The following is a 21,329-nucleotide window of genomic DNA, read 5'->3' on the forward strand; positions in this document are numbered from 1 at the left end:
GGAGCCATAGGAACCACACAGTGCTGCTGTGGGGCAGCCATGGTTGAGGCTCTGGCATTGGGTGCAGATGCATCAGCTCCGAGGGCTGGCTAGGGCAGGCAGGGCTCCACCAGCCTGTTCCCTTTGCACACCCACTGCCCAGACCTGGCACCTGGCACGTTTCTCTGGCCTGAACCAGGGCGCTCATCTCTGACACCAGGAGGATCAGCAGCAATAGGAGAAACCCACAGCTTGAGATGGGGAGGAGAGCCCGGCAGCATGGCTTTACCAGGACTTGCAGGATGCAGCTCAAGTGGAAGGTGCATGCAAAAAGGCTTCAAGCCTCCAAATTTCAGTATTGTCAGAGTGAAATGAGGCCAGCCCAGCCTGGATCAGCTCCCCCACCCTTTTCTTCCATCCTGGCTTTGGCAGAGGAGCTCAGGCAGAGGGAAGCATGCACCCCTCACCCACCACACCTCATACCTGCAGGTATTTCCCAGCCTATGTGTTTTTCTTGTGTGCACATATACATTTACACACACACACACTGCCCTACTTTAAACCCGTGTCCATGCCTACACACTCACTTGTACAGTGCTCTTGCCCCTTTAGGAAGTGCGTCAGACTCATTTCTGCCATGCTCGTATATTTCCATCAAGGAACACGTAACTCCCATGCAAAGAGTGGTGGAACCAGGATTGGCTTCGACCATTGCACAACACAGCTGTGAAACTCGGCACAGCTCAGCTGCTCACTGCAGCCTCCATCCAGGAAGGACCCTGCACTCCTACACAGCTTTTGCAAGAGCAAACTCAGCCCAGACTTTTGGCTCAGCTTTGTGCACCAGAGACCTGCATGCCCTGAAGTCGCTTTCCTCCCTGCCTTCCTGGGCAAACCCCAGCACCAGTCCATCTCCAGAGCTGCTTTGGTCAGTGCTGGTCCCTGTGCTCCTTGTGCAGGCTGCTGCCCTTCCCAGCTCCCCGGCTGCAGCTTCCTGCGATGCTGAGCTTGGCTTTTCTTCCCTTTCCCGTTCCTGGGACAGGCCGGGCCATCTGGCTTTCATTATTTTTCAGTGCTCTGCTCTATGGAGAAAATTCAAGCTCTAGAAAGGCTTTTTTTTTTTTTTCCTTTCATTTTTTTTCCAACTCCTCACATCATACTTTGAAGAAACTACCGTTTAAACAAAATGCTTTCTCATCCAATGTCATCACTGGTAGCCCTGAAAGGCTGCTTTCAGCCTGTTGCAAACTGGCCTCATGGAGACCCGAAAACCTGCAGAAGGCCTGCCCTAAGCCAGGGCCTTCCCAAAATCCACCGCCAAAGCCCCGTCCCTCCATCACAGCACATCCCCACTAAGCAGGGCAGCAGCCTGACCTTACAGCTGTGCGTTTTGCAGTGCTGGGCTCAGAACTTACTGCTTTCACTCAGATCCATGTCACAGATCCTGAAGACTCCTCTGTGGACCCTGAGGAACCCTTTGGGAAAGCTGCAAGAGGCACAGAGGGTGAGCATTTCTATTTCACGCACAGCAGCACAAACACAGCGCGGAGCTCCCCCGGAGAGCCCAGCTGTGCATGTAGCTGCTGGAGAGGAACAAACAGAGAGAACGCTGCTGATAAACACCACAGACACAACATGATGCGTGCTTAAGAGCGAAGCAGAGCGCTGGAACACGCTGCAACAGCCTCCTCCTGGGCATAAAGCTTTCAGCAGCTCAGGATGAAACGGAGCGCAGAGCAGTGGGATCACTGAAATGCTGGCAAGGAGCGACTGCACGGACAGCAGCCCTGAGCTGTGCTGCTCACAGTGACAAACTGCACCCATTCGATGCAGCCGGAGCGAAGGCGGTGCCCACTCATGGCTAGGAGAAAAGGAAGTTAAGGAAGAAAAGTATTTTTTGTTTGGCAGTTGGACATGTCACATTCCAGGAGAATCTCGTCTTCGTATAAGAGAGGCAAAATGAGGAAACTACGTATCGATGGCGCTCAGACCTCACCATTTTTCAGGAGTTGAGACTCATAACTCTGATTCTTACAGCAGTGCATTTTCAGGCTCAGGAGAGGCACTCTGACGGCTGAGGAAACCTCTGAAGTGAGAAGTGAGGAGCCTTCCCCTCCTGTGTCAGCCCTCCAGTCCGGGCATGGAGCCAGAGGCTCAATGTCTGAAGGGAAGTGAGCTTCGCTGTGTCACCTGCAGCCCCAAACATCAACGTCATCTGGAATTATTCTGCTTTTCCTCATTTCCCAACACTTTGTTTGCAAAAATAACCATTTTGGAGGAGGGATTTAGGATTTGTGCTTACAAACAAAACAGAATATGACTTGCATAGTGGGAGCAGCTCAGCGTTGCATGGCTGTCTCTGGACGTGTTTACACAGCTGGCCAGATACCGTGAAAACATATTTTCTCAGGAGGCAGCGTGGTCTCGTGGAACGAGCATGGCCAAGGAGTCAGGAACTCCCACGTTGTAATTTTGGGTCACCAGTGATTTGCTTTGGTGCACAGAGCCATTTAACCCCTGTGCCTTCCAGCGTCCCAATCGCTAACGAGCAGCGGTAACAATCACCTCCTTGCAGCACCATGATCAATGCATTATCCCAGAGCAGGAGAGGACTGGGATCCTGATGTACACAGTGTCAAAAACACCCTGAAAAGAACCTTCTCCCATCTTCACCCCGTATAGGTTTGGGTTAGCCAGTCTGTATCCGAAATGATGCATTGAGCAGCTCTTGTGGAAATCCTTCTGCTCAGAACTGAGAGCACGTGTAAGCGCAGTACTGCCACTGCTCACTTCTCCCAGCAGTGAAGGAAGTCGAGCCTTCTTGGTAAGATCACATCAGCTTTCTGCATCCTTAGTGAAGTGAAAAAGCAAACAAGGAACTTCTCTTCTAGCCTGTGAACCTACAGATTTCCAGAAGGCTGAGGAAGGTATCAGACACTGCCTCTGCACAGAAGATTGTGTGGCAATGGGATTATAAATATTGGCTCTAGCTCGGTTAAACATCAAATGAAACCAACATTTATATCTAATTAGGGCCCACATGCTGATTCCACAGCCTCTTCTTAGCAGTGCAGCCCCTGCTATGGCAGCTGGACTCAGGCACTCCATTCGGGACACTTTTGCATTGAGATTACCAAGTAGACTTCCCATTAAACCTAGAAACCACACGCAAACCAAATCCACATCCAAATCCATATAGCTTCTGGGTGACGAGGATGGAAATAATCCTACAGGACAATATTGTAGATGACAGTGAAACTGTGATCTTACCCATTAAACACATCCTTGTTTACTTCTCCCTGTGTTGTTATGTCTGGTCACTGCATTAATAAAGGTTTTATTGGTGGGAAAGCAGAGATCATCCAGAAGAAAAAAAACCCAAGCATCTCCAATCAGGCAACAGCTCTTTTGTTTCTTCACTCTGGTTCCTTTTTTCCCGATCTCAGTTTCTCAGGGCTTGTAATAAAAGGAAAGCTGCTTGCAAAGCTGAGGGAACTGCCTTGCTGATAGACTGCATCTCTGGGGTTTTGTCAGCAGCTCGAGGGGATTTTTGTCAACACCTTGAGTCATACCAGAGAACTGCTCGGCTCTTTGGAAGGCAAATGTCTGCAAAGGAGGATGGGTGTGGGAACAGCAGGGCGGCATAAAACCTGACTGGGCAGTGGTTAGTGAGCACTGCTGGGGCTTCTTCAGGACATGGGAAAAGGACACGCTGCGGCTGTGAAGGAGGCTGCAGAGTCTCCCGGCCATGTATGTTCTGTGTGCTGCGAAGGGCCTCTCACTGACTCGGACTGGTGACCACGTCAGGGTTTGGTGCCTTCTCTGGCTCCGTGCCTACCAAATCCAGAATCCAAAAGGAGGCACTGAGACTGCTGAGACCGTCTCTTCCACCTCCCAAGAAAGCAGAGGACACCTCCAGTCTTCGTCCATCACCAAGGCACTGGGCAGCTGATGTCAGGCACAGCTGGAGGCCTTTGCAGCCCCCGCACCGCACAGGCTGCCCAGGCAAAGAAGTTATTCCAAATATTTTCCACAGGGCACCTCCCAGTGCCTCTGGCTGCAGCTGTGCCATTCAGCAGCCAGAGCACCCCGCCACTACCACTGCCAACAGCAGCGCTTTGCTCATTTTGTTGGTGATGGAAAAGGTTCTTAAAAGTCCAACAAATAGCATTTTTAGTGCACGCTCTCTTCATGAGAAGAAACTGAAACCTTTTTTTCTGAGAGAGAGAGAGATTGCTCTCTTCTGGATAGCGGACCTTAGCAGCAAAGAAATGTGAGCCTTCAGGGTATCTTTAACCCAATTTTAGAAACTCCTGGAAATAGGAGTTATTACAGAACTTGTTGCTGGGAGCTCAGCTCCAGAGTTTTAAATGGCTGTGAAACATCCTGATGGCAAAAAGCACAAAAACAAGAGCAAAACGGGGACCTGCTGTCTGATATTCCCATCTCTCTAATGAAGTTCTTTCTCAATAGTGAAGTCTTGATTGATTTTACAAGAGTACATTTCTCCTGACACCTTATTAACACTGGTGCACAAATGCACTCTCCCACCCTGCAGTGACACAGTTGTGCATGAGGAAGGGGAAATCTGTTGCCGGAGCAGAGTGGGCGTTCAGTCTGCACTGAGGTGTTGTGTATCTGCAGTGATCCGCCTCACATTTACCCAATTAGGGCTTTCATCTTTTAGTAGCCGTATTTATATGATCGACAACTTGCTTCCACGGGTTTGCTACAGCATTTCATTGCCAGGCAATATATCCAGGTCAGCCCTGGTAGCAGAACCCCGCTTCCTCAGCAAGATCTGGAAATTTAAGTCGATTTGCATCAACTTTGCTGAATCTTTAGAAGTAAAATGATTAAAGTGACAACTTCCATTGACTCCCCGCTGAGGTCTCTGACCTTAAATCACGGGGGTCATTAAAAATATGTTAAGAATCTAAATAACCTTCAGTTCTAAATCCCTTCAGATTAAGCATCTCTGTGCAGTGGGCACCAGTATGTCTTGTAGGGACTGCCCTGTTTTAAACACTTTACAGGTTCTCAATAATTAAATGTTTCATGGGAATTTAATGAATTTCAATGAATATCCTTTTTCTTTCCAACAACAGCAAACACATTTTTTAAGAGACAGCAGAACACATCAGTATAAGTTCACAAACTACCAGTTCTTCAAATTCTTGACACAGCTGTACCTTTCTAGATATAGGGCTGCATAGCTTCCATCCTTCCATCTTTCCTCGTGCCCACAGCCCAGCCCAGGGTGTCTCAGGCAGCTCTCCCTGTTATCACAGAGTCAGAAAAGTTGGAAAAGACCACAAAGATCACCCAGCCCACTCCTCTCCCCTCCCTCCCTCCCATGCTCACCACATCCCTCACTGTCACATCCCCACGGTTCTTGAACACCTCCTGAGATGGTGACTCCACCGCCTCCCTGGGCAGCTGTGCCACCGCAGCACCACTCTTTCTGAGAATAAATTCTTCCTAATATCCAACCTCTGGGGCCCTCTTCTGTCCCTCAGAGTCTGTGCCTGCATAGCTGTAATGGCAGTAATGTGTGTACAGCTGTTAAATTTTGTCTGCAAGAACTGTGGTAATTGCACTTAAGCGCTGCTGCATGTTCATCTTCCATGTGTGACCCTTCAGATGACATTATTTTCAGCTGGGTCCCAAATGACACATTTTGTATATTAGTATTTAGTGTCAGTCTATAATTAGAAGATAATTTTTTTCCAGAGCTAATGAAAAGATGCCCTAGCAATCTTTGGACATGATCCCAAGTCCATTAATGCAGCTCAAGTTATTTCATTTTCTGTGGGACAGAACAAGAAATTTGAAGAAAAATGCTGCCAAGGATTGCCAAGCAGGAATCTGCCAAACCTTGGTGAAAAAAGATGGAAGAACCCTGTATCTGTCCCTGTTATATCCAACTTGGAGAGAAATTGGGAAAATTAAATGAGTAATACATCCTCAACTGCGATGATATATTGATGGAAATGTGGCTAAGAATTAGCTCCCATGGAAAATTAAGAAAAAATATACTTCTATCATCATAATGAAGACTTAAGCCGTTATTATGAGTCATTAATGCCAGACTATAGAGCCAAATATGGCAAGCGTAGGGATACATCAACTGTATTTCCTTCCTGCACACCAGCCTTTACATGTGGATGGTGTCCCACCATGCTGAGCTATAGCAGTTATCACTGCACATCTGGTTCCCTTCCATATCTGCATCTCCACACCAAAACTAACACCCCCAGCAACTCCACAGCCAGTTGTCACCACGTTGCCTAAAAGTGTGCTTGGTTGAGTACCTGGGAGTAGAGGTTAATGGCCATGAATCTGAGAGGTCTAGGAGGGATCCTACCACAGCCCAGCCACACCACCCCCGCCCTGTGTTCCTTCACCACCTCTGTTCTGTGTGCTCCCTCCTACTTCCATAACATCCTTCCAAATGCGACTAAAAGCCTACCAAAATTCAACAAAAAGCACCAAACAACTGCCACAATAACAAACCCTCTGCATTTCTGTCCTCATCACCACAGACCAACACGTCTCCTAGGGATGAGCACTTACCCAGTGGAGCCCTGCAGAGCAGGTGGGGCTGGCCCTGCAGCTGATGAAGGACATCCCAGTGCCCTGCTTTGACTGTGGGTTTCCCACAGGGGTCCCAACAAGGGCCTGTGTCTGCTCTCCACAGACAGAGCCCTTAAAATGGTGCATGGGCTGTGAAAACACCACCTACCCTGCAGCAGGAATGCATGCCTTGGAGCATCTTCAGCTCCCTGAGGTGGTCCAGACATCAGCTTTTTGGATTTATTAGCGAGGTAAATCCTGCTCAGAACGTATCAAAGCAGACAAAGAAATACAGTATAAATACAATGAAGAACCACTGTGAAAGGCAAATGCACTTTACATAAGAAAGTCTGGAAAGGTCACCAGGATGTTTGTGGGAAGGATACGAGCATTTTTCAACTTTGAATAATGAGACCAAAAGGTGGACAAAGAAAGCACTGTGCTGTCACCCGAGAGAGGGAATAGAAATTGCCGCAGCCTACGAATCAATCTAAACCAATGGTGCTCTAATTAAACACTCTACAATACAGATCCCAAATCATACATCTCAACGCCATCAGCAGAACAGGGCTCTTAATTAATGCTTTTCTGGAACTTCTTTCAAAAGTCGATGTCTCAAACTAACATTTCTCTCCCGCTGGACAGCCTCTGTACAAATGAAGATAAAAGGCATCTTCCCATCCAAACCATGCAGCACAGAAACAGATTGCAAAGAAAAGCCCAGTGCCTGATTGTTGGCATCATTCAGGGTTACTTCCCACTCCACGATTCCCAACAGCATATTGTACCCATTTACAAAAAGACAGGAATTAACAACAGCTCATGACCTTTTTATTTTAATGAAATTTAAAAAGGCAGTTATTAGTTATACGTACACACAACTGATTCTGTACTTGTTAGTCATAAATATAGAACATTCAGAAGTACAAAATACACTTTATCCACGGCACAATTTCACATCCATATGAAGAGTTTAAACAGATAAGTAACCAAGTGCCTAACAATGACAGAAGTCCATTTTTGGAGGTTTCTTTTTTTTTTTTTTTGTTTCTTTTTTTGTTTGTTTCTTTTCTTTTTTTTTTAAAGACCATTAATCTACACAAAGTAATCAGTGCCCACAGTCATCAGTTCCATGAAATGCACTCTGGCTTAGAGCAGGAAAAGACCAACCTTCTATAGACAATTAGATGCCATCACCTTTCATTTGCTCCATTAACAGGAAGAACACAAAGCTCACATTCTCTTCTCACAGCTTACAACTGCAAAAAATGGAACTGGCAAAAATTGCCTGGATCCCAAATGAGCACTGCCAGGAAAAATGAAAATATCTCAACTAGAAATTAGTCCACCCGATACCTTGCAAACAAAGAGCAACAGCAGTATGACACTGGTAAGGCATTGACGACAAAATGGCTGTTATTATTCTCGAGAAAAGAGTACACCTATGTATAAAAATATATGTCATAGCAATTGGGTAAATCCAACACTATTTAACACTGTGCCAAAAGTAAGTAAGAGTTAAAAAGGCAGTACTGCAAGAAGTATTTACAGTTTCATACTGTACTTGAACAACAGGAAAAAAAAAAAAGGCAACAAAGCTACAAATGGAACTGCCTGGTTAAAGCATAACCGTAGGTACTGCCAGTAGTGCTTCTAACAAGGAATGTGATGGAGTCCCTTTCGTTAAACAGGACAGCTTGTTCGAACTAAGGAATGTACATATTTTAGTATCTAAAATCTTGGTCTACATGCCCACTTCTGGAAATAGCTCACCCTGACACTATTACTTGCAGTTCAAATATCAGCAGATTCGGTTTTGAGAAACACTGTGTTTGCAACACAGTTTGATCAGAAATCACAGCTTTATTTGCAGCTTAGCAATGAACACACAGAAGAAACAAGAAATCCACCACCTGTGAAATTCTAGAGACTGGCAGCCAAAGCACCAGCAAAGTTACACCAATGGCACATAGTAAGGACGTTAGCATTCCAAATGCACTTTACAATGCCAGCTATATTATAAAAGAAGTTGCTTTAGCAGCCGAACACGAGACAAAAAGATGCGGCACAGGTCAGCCGGAGCGGCACGTTCTGCCACAAGAGCTGGGATGGGGCTTTGCAGAGCAGCTAACACACTGTGGATGCTGAACCTGCTCGGTCACTTGGCTAAAGCACAGAGCTGCTGAACCTGAAGCTTGCTAAGCTCCCTCTCACTGGGAAAGGCTGCCCACGCCTCCCCATGTGTGTGTGGCAAGGAATGCAGTGGTAAGGAAGGGCGGAAAGGAGAAGAAAGCAGAGGAATGGATGACCACGGCTTGCAGGGAAAGCCCCAACCTGGTGCCATCTGCACCTGAATGGAGCAGCCATCCCCTCTCCCGAACAGAAAGGTGGGGGGCTAGCAGATGAGAAGCAGCTGCTCGTGCCCTGATGCCTCAGGCGCACTGGCATGTCGCTGTATGGAAAAAAGAAAAACACAGCAAATAAAAGAAGGGAAAATGTACTTGAAGTTCTGCTAACAGTGCACTTTTAACTGCACAGTCAAATTTTTTGAGATAGGACAAGTGGGAATGGCTTTAAACTAAAAGAGGGGAAATTTAGATCAGATGTGAGGAATAAATTCTTTACTCAGAGGGTAGTGATGTCCCAGCCCAGGCTGCCCAGAGCTGTGGGTGCCCAAGGCCAGGCTGGATGGGGTCCTGGGCAGCCTGGTCTGCTGGGGGCACCCAACCCATGGTGGGAAGGTTGGGGCTGGGTGATATTTGAGGTCCCTTCCAACCCAAGCTATTCTGTGATTCTAGGATGAAGTCATCACTGCTGATATTAGGATAAAAACAACTGCATACATCTTATTTGTGGACTGAATTCAGAATAAATTATAAATCTGCTCAGAACAGTCTGTCAGGTAAAATAAAACAGAGCAATAGCATTTTTGATTCATTTTTCACTTTACAGACTAATAGTTTTTAAAAATTCTAGAAGAACTGAAATGTATCATCTCCAGCATCTTCTGCACAGAGACAGAAACTGCTCATCTGCTGCTCTCTCCCTCAGGATCAGATTCTACAAACTGCTTCTCCCTATCAAAGCGTGCAGATGCTGACCCTGCCTTCCCCCAGCTTGCCCTGCGCCAAGGCTTCTTTTTCAGAAATACTGAATTTCTGAGGACAGCAGAGCTTTCTTTACGTAATTCAGAGAGCAGTCATTCTCTCGAGCAGCATGGGTGGAAAGGGAGAATGCTCCAAGAGAATTAACATTCATGTATTCAAATGAATTGTGCGTAAGTGCATGGCTTGCTCACCTAAGAAGGTACTTCCCTATCTCTGGGAGAGAAGAGGTATGATTTTTTGTTTGTTTTCAGTGTGATTCTGGTGAGGCAAGTACAGACCAGGAGATCTGAGGCCTCTGCAGTACTGCATCTAGATACATTAAAAAATTTCCTAAAAAAAAGTGTCTCTAGCCCCACTTGCACGTAGGATAAGAGATTGGTCCCAGACTTGGCAAGAGAAAAAGTAGAAAAGGCTCTTCCTGGATACTGAAAATTACATGCTGTTCTGCCTGAGGTCTGGGGAAGCAAAGTAAGGTGGAAAAACACCCCATGGTCCCTGTGCCACTGCTGGCCTGGCAGCCTGCGCTGCCTTTCAGCATGATGCCAGGGCAAACTGCAGGACAGGGGCCCGCCCTCTTTTCCAAGATGTTATCCTGGCAACATGGACTACAGTAATGTATGTGGTCCTTTCCATTGGAACATAGCCCATGACTCAAGAGGAGCTAGAAAAGTTAAACCGCAGTGCTGTGAAGTCTATGAATTGCTGTGAACATTAGGATCTAGATGTGGGGCTGTGGATATTGGGATCTAGATGGGGGTTCCTGTTTCAAGGTCCACAACAGCTCCTGAATATGCAAAGGCTCCGGGAAGCTCACCCTACTCCTTCCCAACCTTTCCAACCTCAAAGGCTGCAGAAAATCCGCATGCAGGAACTCTGGGCTCCTTGTCCTTTCTGAGCAATTCCTTCTCCCACCCCAAAAGAAATGATTAAAAAGGCTGAGCTTTACAAACCCAACCTCCTGTAAATCATCATATGTATGAGATAACAAATAAAAAACTTGCTACCACATTTCTGATGAATGGATATGGTAGATGACTAGCTCTGAAGGAAGGCTGATGAACTTACCTCTGTGGAAAAGCACACAGCATTCAGAATAGCCAGTACTCGAAACACTTTGTAAGGTGAAAACCCGGTATTTAACAGAAAAGCGTTAACAGGGTTTAACAAAAACGACTGCTTGGGAATCCAAGCAAAAATTCAAGTTATCACTGTGTACACAGTGGACAAGAGTCCAACTGATATCCATTACCAACTCTAAAAAAGTGTATGCTACAAAACCATCTCACTGCTTACAGCAAATGAGCTTGAATGATTTCACTGTAATAGGCCACCACCTTGCACTGCTAAAACGTGAGGTTTCACAGTATAAAAAGTACTTCACAGAAAGGAAATGCAGCTAATATAGAAACTGCAATCTTGATGGGTTTACAGTCATTTTTATGAGGGAGTATTTTTGGGAAAGCAAGAACAATCAAAATTAAAGCAGCCAGTGAGAAACGTGTAGAGTTACATAGGCTTCAATTCAGTGCAAAAACAGACTAATAGCTTCTGTAAGTAAATGCTTGTTCTGAACAGATAACCACCTGAATTAAAAGTAAGAACACTGTGTGAAGTGATGGAGACTCCTGCAGTATCTGAAGCCTCCACATATTGTCAAGCCTTCTCAGTACACTCCAGAATAGACCCCATTAAAAGGCAAAAGAAACCAGTACAGGAAATCACTTCATACATCACAAGATATACATAAAGTACCAAAATGTACACACATTCAAATTTAAGTTAGAAAAGGTGGAGCTGAATCTTCTGGTGAGAGAGGCCTACATTATGTTGCTTAATCTCACATTTAAAGTGAACTAAAAACTACAAGAATGAAAGAAAACAGAATATTCTGTCTGCTTCCAGAAACCTAAGCTTAAAGCAAGGCATCGAAATTGAGTGGTAGGCACTGTAATAACACATCACCTTACCTTTTCTCTGTTAGTCTTTCTTACTGCGTTATCTATTTAAAAATTACCATTCAAAGGAAATATTAGATATCATTCACATTCAAATATTTAAGACTCAGAGATATATATATTTTTTTTAAATCAAACAAAGTTTTTCATCTCTGAGGTAGATGACAATAAAATAAAATAAAAAAAAATATAACGGAGCTGTCAATGAACACTACCAAGAGCTGGAGCTCCTCTGTCGGCACTAACGCAGCCCGTGGAGGAGAGAGCAAGCCCTACACCACTATCTGAAATATGAGAAATGCATCTTCTGGTTTAGTAGCTTCTACAGAAATGCAACACAGAAAAAGCAGAGCCAAAAATATACTGAAATGGCCTTGAAGAAGAGCTTCCATTTCTGCTTCACAAGCTATTCAGAAAATGGTGGAAACATGCCCAGATCAGCAAAATCTTCTATGTTGTAGTTGCCAGTACCCTGCGTTGGATCCCCCGGCATTGGCAGCATGTCCTGCATGATAAGGAAAAATCAAAGTGATGTGTCACTTTCTAACATGTTATCCAGGCACAAAGTGTTTCCTGTTCATTCTTTCATTCTGCAAAACCAGAAAAGGCAAAAGGTTAGGTAAATAAGGAGAGAACGGACCTGTGCAGGGTACTGGGCTAAGGTTTACGTGCTGCTTATGTTTTGCCAGAGCTTTCTGAACAGGATGTGGGACGTCAGCTTTAGATTGCTCCTCTGAGTAAACCACAGTTGAGCTGTCCCATAATACTCCTCACAGGCTGAAACAATTCCCATTGTAATGGGCAGTTACACACGGAGAGAAGGAAACTCTCCAGCTTCACTGAGGGCAGCACTATACGAGAAGTATTCAGTATCTCTGACACTCCTGCACCCTACCAACAAGAATTCCTGCTATGTCAGCACAGTGGTGGGAACACATACTCTGTAAGTGAATGTACTGCTGCTCTGAGGGACACTGAAGTCTGGACACCCACCCTATCTGACAAGCTGCCCAGGCAGCCTTCGTGTGCTTTCAGTGGCAGAGGAAATGGTGGAAACTTCTCAGAAGAAATGGGATTTCATGGTAATTGCTCCCACGTGTCTTGAGCCAAGTGAGCTCCCTGCAGGAGGCTTCAAAAATACTAAACCTTTCCTCTCAGCTGGAGACTGAAGCCACGGGGAAAAGACATCTCTTGCTGAGAAAACTAAGAGTTTACACTTGCTTTTCCTGTCAGTCCTAACAATAATAAGCTCTTACTGTAAAGCCAAGTTTCGCCATGGATGGATCGTTATCCTTACAATAAAACAAAATCCAAAGAGCAAACAGAGAAAACACACAGGATCTGCTCTGTGAAGGAATAACTGCTGAGAGTAGCTGTGTACTGAGCAGTCACCCCAAAAACAGGGAAGATGAAAATCCATCCAAGCTCTCAGTAGCATCGTTGCCAGCAGTGGAAAACAAGGCAGTGGGCAGAACCAGCAGCTTCCAAGCTGCCAGGGTCAGCCTGTATCTCTCCCCACATTCCTCCCCAGGCAAAGGGAAGCCCTATCTGCCCCCACGTGTTTCAATTCCCATCCCCTTCAAGGCATTTCTGCTGCTGGGGCCTTTGAGGCAACATTTCCTCAGTTACAGACTAGCGGGATGGCTCCTCTTTGAAGTCTCTCTCTCTCTCTCCTCACGTCCACCTAACCGAGGGCTGGCTTCAGGCACAAACAGAGCAAGCAACTTCTTGGAGGCCTTTCAAGTGAATCCTTTTCCAATTCTTCCTTTTTCCCATTTAATCCTTGGCTCTCCTTTGCCACAATTTCATAAAATATTTGCTGGGAAACAGCGCTTGTTTTAGACACAAGACAGTGCCTGGAGGGAGCCCTTTCTGCAGGCCGTTGAATTCTGCTGCCATCAGCTCACTGAAATTACCCTGAAGATGCTTTAAGTTAAAGTACATGCAAAGTGATTAAACTTTGCTTAGGGAGAGATACAACAGATTTATCTTGTCTGGGCCACATGGCATGCAGACAGGTATTCTAGGTGTAGTGATGTTATTTGTTTGTGTGAATGAACCATTGCTTTCACACAGGAACATTTTCAGGCTAATGCCTCTTCTGCAGTGCTCCTGAGAGCAACTAAGCACAAGCCCAGTCTTGCAGGGAAATTTACTGTTTAAAAGATAATCAGGTGCCCCACATCAAAACCTTACGTGGGGCTTGAGCTGTCTTTTCTGCATTTACTTCCATTGTTTTGTTGCAAACTGTCTTCATCTAAATTAAAAACAAGTTATACAAGAACTTATTAACTTATAAAGACTCACTCCACCTATAGTGATGGCCCAAAATTGTACTTGATGTAACAAAATTAGGTAGGTGAAGAGGATTATTTACCAGCTATCTGATATCTGACTTTATTTAGCTTCAAAGATTTATTGGACACTACCTATGCAATATCACACTCATTTCCTGCTTGAACTATCAAGGAGAATTGAAATTAAGTCTAATTGGACTTGACTGGGATTTTAGAGGTCAGCAACAAGGTAAGACAGACACTGGAACCATCTCATGGCTTCCCTACAAAATACACACACCTCAGGTACAGGGAAACCAGTGTTGTAACAACTTAAAATAAAACAGAAAAACAGTTTTAGTTGTTAGTTAGCAGTCAGTTCCAGCTAACAGCAGGCATGAGCAATGCAAACCCGCAGCAACACACAGTAACAGGTAACTCCATGAAGCCCTGCTAGCATCCCAGCTTATTGACAGCCACAGTTATTTGAAACAGTGGTGACAGAGGGATTTAGGGCTCACTGGGCTCTGCTCACCTGGAACACCTCGGTCTGGCTGGGCTGTGGGTGTGAGTGCTGGTCTCCGCTCTGCTGGTTGTGATGCTGGCTCTGCCACTGGGACCAGACTTCGGATGGCCTTCCCTGGAACTGGCTGCTGCTCTGACCACCTTCAGCTGGAAGAAGAGAGAGAAGGCAGAAGTCAGAGAGCAGCCCCTTGGAAAGCTGCTTTGGAGACTTCAGCCACCAACACCTGTATTTGCAAATGATCCTCTGAAAAAGACCCTCAGTGCCATCCATTTGCCATTTCACTTAAAAAATAAACAAACTGCAGCATCCAAATATCTCTAATTAAAAAGCTCAATCATTTCTACAGCAGTGGGTGTACAGTTCTCATCTGAGAAGCAATTTCACATTTTGTACATGATATAAAAATAGTAAGATCAACAGGCAACAGCTCAGCTTGATTAAACGCGGACATTGCTGTATTAAAAATGTGGAGTGCTGTTAGCTACACTGTCTTAACTGCCAATATTACAGCTGCAAAATGATTTATTTAGCATTAGCTTATAGCAAATTATTATTGTGTCATTATGCTGATAATTCCTTTTAAAGACTAAGGCCATGTAAATTCCAGAGAATGTAATAAGAACAGCAAGGTTTTATGGTAAATACATTTAAAATGATGACTTCAGGGAGATGGATTTCTTCCAAATGACCTGCCAGAAAAAAATATGATGCCACACACGTTAATTCAGTCATCTATTACACATACACTGCATGAGCAGTCACAGCTCACACTGAAGCAGAATTCATTTTGCCCTGTATTTCTACAAACTGGCCCCAAATTTATACATTTTTTGATAGTTTTAATTACTTTCAATATCTCCTTCTAAGATTTAGCATGTTAGAAAGCTTCCTGAGAGGCTAACACTTTTCCCTCTTTTTTTTTTTTTTTTAAATAGCTATTCCTACTGTTTTTGTCTGTCTTCCTCATGCTACAGAGAACCAAGCTTGGTAGATCTGGCTGTCCCAGATTATCAGCATTTCCTCCAGAGATACCAAACTTCCATGCACCATGTTATGTCAGGTCTCCAATAACCAGACTCTGTAACGTCAGATCAATTACTATTCCATAATCAGTGCTTCAATCCTTTTGACTACCAGCTAAACCAAGCAAAACAGATAAAATGAACATTTTACAGGATGGTATACAGGCTGCAGTGATGTATTTCCACCACATCTGAATTAGACAATTACAGCTCTTCCTAACTGACATTGCTACACAATAATTCAGCTGACTCAGAAATCCTACATTCGTTTTACTAGCTAAAATAAAATTCATCTAAGTTGCTACTTAAAAAAAAAAAAAACAACCCTGCAATATTTGTTTTCTCAGAAGAATAAGTTGAAATTAAGTCAGTGAGGCAAATGATGCTCTTTTTCAGCAAAAGAGTGACTGCAAGCCAGAGGTTGAAGACATTCGTCTTTGTGAAGGCTGTTATTAATAGCATCCAAACTGATGTAGGTCAGGAAATGTTTCTCATTAGGTGAAAGGGTTCCTGCCAAGTAGCTTAGGCCTGAAATGCAAGGCTGTCTCATAAACAAATGTACAAAGCCTAATGGAAATGAAAATGGAGTCATGAATAAGCTCTGCGGGAAAAGCTCCATTTCACTGTATTTATTCCAAGCAATGCAGCACAGGTCTGAACTTAGGGAGGCTGATCTGCAATGGAGCTGCTCCTGTTGTAGTGTCAAGAAAGAAGTGGAAAACAGCACCCATGACTATGATTTTACCTAAGCTTTCTGGAATTGCAGACTACTATCAGCCAGCAACATCTCCCATGCACTCCCATGTTTATCATTGACAAACCTTTAATTTTTTTTACTCTTAAATCTTGTTGTGCTCCTGGAGTCCAGAAATCTTCACCAAAGGGTTACAGTCTGAAAGCCACTAGCTGAGCACAGAAAAGGAAAACCACTTCCCAAATGGCAGCGTGGTCAGCACAGTCTTGTGTCCAACCAAATAGCAGCAAGCCATCCCCAGACAAGGGGATATAACACTATGCAGAGAAGTTGAAGAACTGAAAGAATGTAAATTTTATCGTGCCATTCAGGTGTTATCATTAGAAGCAGAGACTGAACCTTCTGGCTACAGTTTGGAAAGACGTATTAATGGTGCAAGCAACCTATGAATCTTTTATGACACAACTGACAGGGAAAAAGATGCAACTTCGTATTAAAAAATGTCACAACATTCTAAAGTCTGCTGGATGTAGAGGATGCATCACGGAGGGAATAAGGTTATCGCAGTCTGCTGTGCACAAAACAAGAGCAGAACCCTTTCACACCCCAAGCTTCCTAACTGAAGCACCAAAAGAAAAAGTTGGAGGATTTCAAATTCAATTTATGCCACAAGGTTTCATTTTTATGGGCATTTCTGTGCTACTTTGTTCAAAACTTACCGAACCCTGCACTTCGGTTTGCTAAGCTGGAGTAGGCATTCCCACTTGGAGAAGAGGTGGCAGGGCTGGAAAGTGGGCTGTATGATGATGGATCTGCCGGGTAGGTGTGACTTGTTCCAATCCCAAAGGGAGATGACTGAGCCTTGCCAGACTGAGACGGAATTTGCTGAGGAATACGGGGTAAAAGAAAGGAATGATTTTTATTGTTGAAGAGCATTTCAACAGACACACATTTTTAATAATAGACAGCATAAGCTAAATAAATCCTGCAGATATGATATTTATCCCCATCTCAGTCATATTTTATTTCTGTCAAAGCCAACATATTGCTGTATAAGAAACACAAGAAGCCACAAATCAACACTTACGGTTCTCCTGCTTATTAACTTATACGCAGTCAATAAGAGCTACTGGTAAAAACAAGATTTCCTTCACCTCTATTACAAGGATTAACTTCAAACTGAAGAGCTGTGAGGAATCAGTTGCCATGTGTTTTGATTTTGCAGTGCCACAGGAAAATCACAGTTATCCGTCTGTCTTGTAGAATGTATGGAGTTCTCAGATGATTAGAGTCGCCAAAGCTTGGGGAAAATTGGCCAAAGAAGATAATGATCTGCTTACACTCCCTGCCTAAGGAGTACAGGGAACAAGGTTATTTTGCCTTGTAAAAAAATTTGGGAGGTAGTGTGAATCGCTATCCCTGGGAGTATGGAATAAACAGTCCAACTTGGATTTAACTGGGCAGCAAAATTAATTCAAGGGTATTAAAAAGCAACTTGCTGCCATTTTCACCTACATAATGGTTTCATCATAGGATCTCCATGAATGTTATACAAATGATTAAACACTGCAAGACTGCTTTGAGACGTATACTGAGACTAAGGGAGGTGAAGCATGTCATGCAAAACCATGTGCTACAACAACATGTAACACTACAGATAAAATCTGCTAATAAACTATTTCCCATCTCCTGCATTATGAACAAATGCAAAAGTTCCAAGAAAAACACTGCCTAGCCAGTTCCACAAATAGAAATTAAAGGTGATTACATCTCTGGATGCTTTAATGATGTGAGCTGCTATTGGCAATCAATGCGCTCAAGTGAAGATTGTCTGAGACAAACGCAATGAACCTGGGGGAGGGAGAGAGATCCCAACAGGCATATAACATGATGAAGATGCTATTAATTCTTCAGCTCAGTTCCAACCTAAGACATCGTCCATTTCTAAAGCTTTTTACAATGACAATGAGAGCATGTGTTATTTCTGCAAGGCTTAACTCTTTATTTACAATGAATGAATTCCAATTTCCTCATGATCACATATAAACTCTGTTGACTTGGACAGAAAGAGGGATGAGTAATCTTTTAACATCGCTTTTAGAATCCTCCATATTATTCAACAAAGTGCCTGCCTTGCAAATGTATCTGACTGAACAGGTGTGACAGAATAACCATGGCACGCTGAGGGCTGGGCAGCATCAACATGTTTAACGTGGAAGTAACTCAGTTACTCAAAAGGAATTTATCACCCAGCCTAAGATGTCATTCTAACCTACCAAACAGTGGAAAGTTAGTGATTAAGAACAGCATTAGTGATAGTCAGAACATGATTATTTCATATTATTCTTTGTTTTGAAGCACTTTATTCTTGTTAACAAGAACAAGAGGTGATTTCTGGGTTAATGAAGCCCTGATGCTGTTGTGGGGCACATCATGGAAAGACGTGCTGTCTCCTTCAGCATGCATCATAGTGTGAGTAGCACTGGGCAGTGCTAATGGAAAGCAACAGATTCAGTGCCCTCTGCTCTGAATTCACACCTGTATTTGGATGTACCACTTGTTGACTGTGCTTCTAACTGTGAGTAATATTGCTGGATGCAAGAAAAAATGGTGTGAGCCTAATAGGTGTGAGCCTAATAGTAAATCGTAACAGCTGTCCTCTTTTATTCATTCAGTACACACAAAAATAAGTGCTAGACTGAGACCTTCTATTGGGATTTATGTCAGCACAGCAACTGTAACTATTATGAACATTATTACAAACTAAATGCAACTACACATAGGGCTGCTGTCTCTAATTATTATAACTTGTCAAGGAACAGAAGTGGAGGAACGGATTTATCTCTGAGAATAAATGATAGAAGTAAAGTACATTTCATCAAGTTATAAATGAGGTTTAGCAATTCTTACGTAAGAAGAAGAAGGACTGCAAATCTCTAATGACTATGAAAACAGAACAGCTTTGACTGATACCTGTCCTGGAAATGGTGGGCGATTTCCTGTCCAGGCAACCTGACTCTGATTTAGCTGGCGAGATATCTGTGTCAGATTCTGGCCTGTTGATGAAGAAGACTGGATGTCGTTCACACCAGGCACGTGTACCACAGACGAACTAAAGAAACAGATTCAGTTTCCAGCTTTAGGATGTACTCCCAGTGTACAAACAGTATTACAGATATTGAAATTTTCAGAATCAAGATCACATTAGAACTGTTCACTCTGTATTAATGAAAAATGACTTAAAACATTAAAGAACTATCAAGCATACTGGCATTCTAAACATACTTTCTGTTCCCTTTAATAGTGGAGTCCACTAGACTGGATCATTGACAAATAGAGCCTTTGAGGCAGCCTGCATCAAGCAGCACAAGGCAGCACAAAGCAGCTCTGGGTAAACCTGTGAACCTTCCTAATTGGGTGAATATTCATCAGACAGACATGTGAGCCTGCCCCATCACCTCTCAGATTTGTTTGACTTCAAGGGTTGTTACTGCTTCTTATCTTTTACCAGTGTCACCATCACAGCAACAACTATCTATTTACCAGCCACTATTTTCATCTGAGTAAACCAAATCTGCTTGTAAGCCTAGCGCAGATGCAGAGACATCATGTAGGAGCAAAGGATACAAGAAGATAAGTTCATACAGACATAGAAAGCCCTTTTGCTATAGGTTAGTGTGGTTTCCACCAAACTGAAGGAAACAGCTTGCACTCAGTCATTAGTTAATGTGCTCAGGATCTGGACTACAGTACCTGAAACTCTTTCCTGAATGTCCTGGCTGAAATGGGCTTCCCTGTGAATACAGCTGCTGGTTTCCCGCTGTGGATGCTGAGGCCATCATTTTTTTATCTGCTACAAAAGAAAAGTGGATGAAAGAAAAATAAATGCTTAGGGGACAAGAAAAATTACTTAAAGAAAATAGCAAGGTATACACACAGCAGGGATTGCTCTTCCCTTCTTAAACTTTTATGAAAAAGCCCTGTGGAATACATTATGACACAAAAGAGCCATATGACAATTCAATATGAAATTAGAGACACAGCTGGCCTGTGTGTACTTCACAGCCCTTCCCCAGGATGTACCTCATTAATGCTATTGTTTGCATGGAACACGACACTGCTACATGCCCTGTAGTCACACAGTCCAGACCTTTGTGGTGCCCACTGGAAGCCCGTTTGTATGGATGTAGCAGCAGGGTTAAACGCACCAAGGAATTGTATCAGAGAACCCCTGCTCCATTCAGCCAAGGGTTCTATGTGTGGCCTGGGAGAGCCAAGAAATACAGTGCAAGCATTGTAGTGGTGTGGAAAGACAGAGTAGCATAGTGAGTAATGCACACATGGAGATGCCATTAAGTTTTATAGTCTGCTCTTAATGTGGCAACTGGAGATCAATCTCTAGTTGAATTAGACAACAATGCCATTCAGTCCCTTAATTTAATCTTCTTGTACTGAATTCTTCTAAAACCCAGGGAAACCTCACTGCTATTTACTTCTCTTAAAATAATTGAAAGATCTGCTTCACCACCCCTTATTCACTTTCCCCATTTTCCCTTACTATTTTCAAGTGTAAAACACCCACAGCTCACAGATGGCTTTGCAATCACCTGTTGCTACACACCTCTGACAGGCCGAGAAATCAAGTCTGCCCCCTCAAATTCCCCTTTGCTCTTTTCAGTCTCCCACTCACAGTGCCCTCCTGGACACAAGGCCCACACAGCTCACAAGCAGTACAAGTATTTTTTAGCTTTCTCTACCTTTTAGAGATCTTGTGAGCTTGGTTCATCAAGGATCTCCAATACACAACACCTCTTCGCTGTTATCTAAGTTTTTATTATGTTATTTTCTTAACAAGTATCTAATATCTCCTTTTCAGATGAAGAATTCACCTCAAATTACCTCACAAGAACCTCCGAGAAGGAGTAAGTATGCTACTGATGCAAGCTGGCATTTCTTCTCCTCTTCAGTATAGGAAATTGTAGAAACTCCTCACTGGCTACAACTTGCTCAGCACAGTCTGGGCTGCAAACCTACACTCTGATATAAAAACAGCAGGGAGAAATGGGAACAAGGGCTAGAGGAAGTTGTGCATATGGTAGGAGGGACTAATTGAGAATGGGTTGGGGTAAGGACATCTCCAAGAAGAAGGGCAGATGATTTTGCCTCTTTTTCTTTTTTTTTCTTTTTTTCTTTT

The 21,329-nt window shown here is 43.7% G+C and overlaps 1 protein-coding gene across 4 annotated transcripts in view; it reads right to left on the reverse strand.

Moving 5' to 3' along the window:
- Positions 1–7,364: 7,364 nt before the first annotated feature.
- ARNT2 (aryl hydrocarbon receptor nuclear translocator 2) overlaps positions 7,365–21,329 on the reverse strand; it is a 77,997-nt gene continuing 64,032 nt past the window's right edge. For all 4 annotated transcript variants that reach the window (XM_010717467.3, XM_019619491.2, XM_010717466.3 and 1 more), the window contains 5 exons: positions 19,889–19,988; positions 19,109–19,247; positions 16,855–17,020; positions 14,429–14,565; positions 7,365–12,122 (listed from right to left, as the gene is read on the reverse strand). In XM_010717467.3, the coding sequence (XP_010715769.1) occupies positions 12,024–12,122; positions 14,429–14,565; positions 16,855–17,020; positions 19,109–19,247; positions 19,889–19,988 (641 nt within the window). In that variant the 3' untranslated portion in view covers positions 7,365–12,023. The remainder of the gene's footprint in view (positions 12,123–14,428; positions 14,566–16,854; positions 17,021–19,108; positions 19,248–19,888; positions 19,989–21,329) is intronic.

Source organism: Meleagris gallopavo, chromosome 12, assembly GCF_000146605.3.
Source record: "Meleagris gallopavo isolate NT-WF06-2002-E0010 breed Aviagen turkey brand Nicholas breeding stock chromosome 12, Turkey_5.1, whole genome shotgun sequence".
Lineage (NCBI taxonomy): Eukaryota > Metazoa > Chordata > Aves > Galliformes > Phasianidae > Meleagris > Meleagris gallopavo.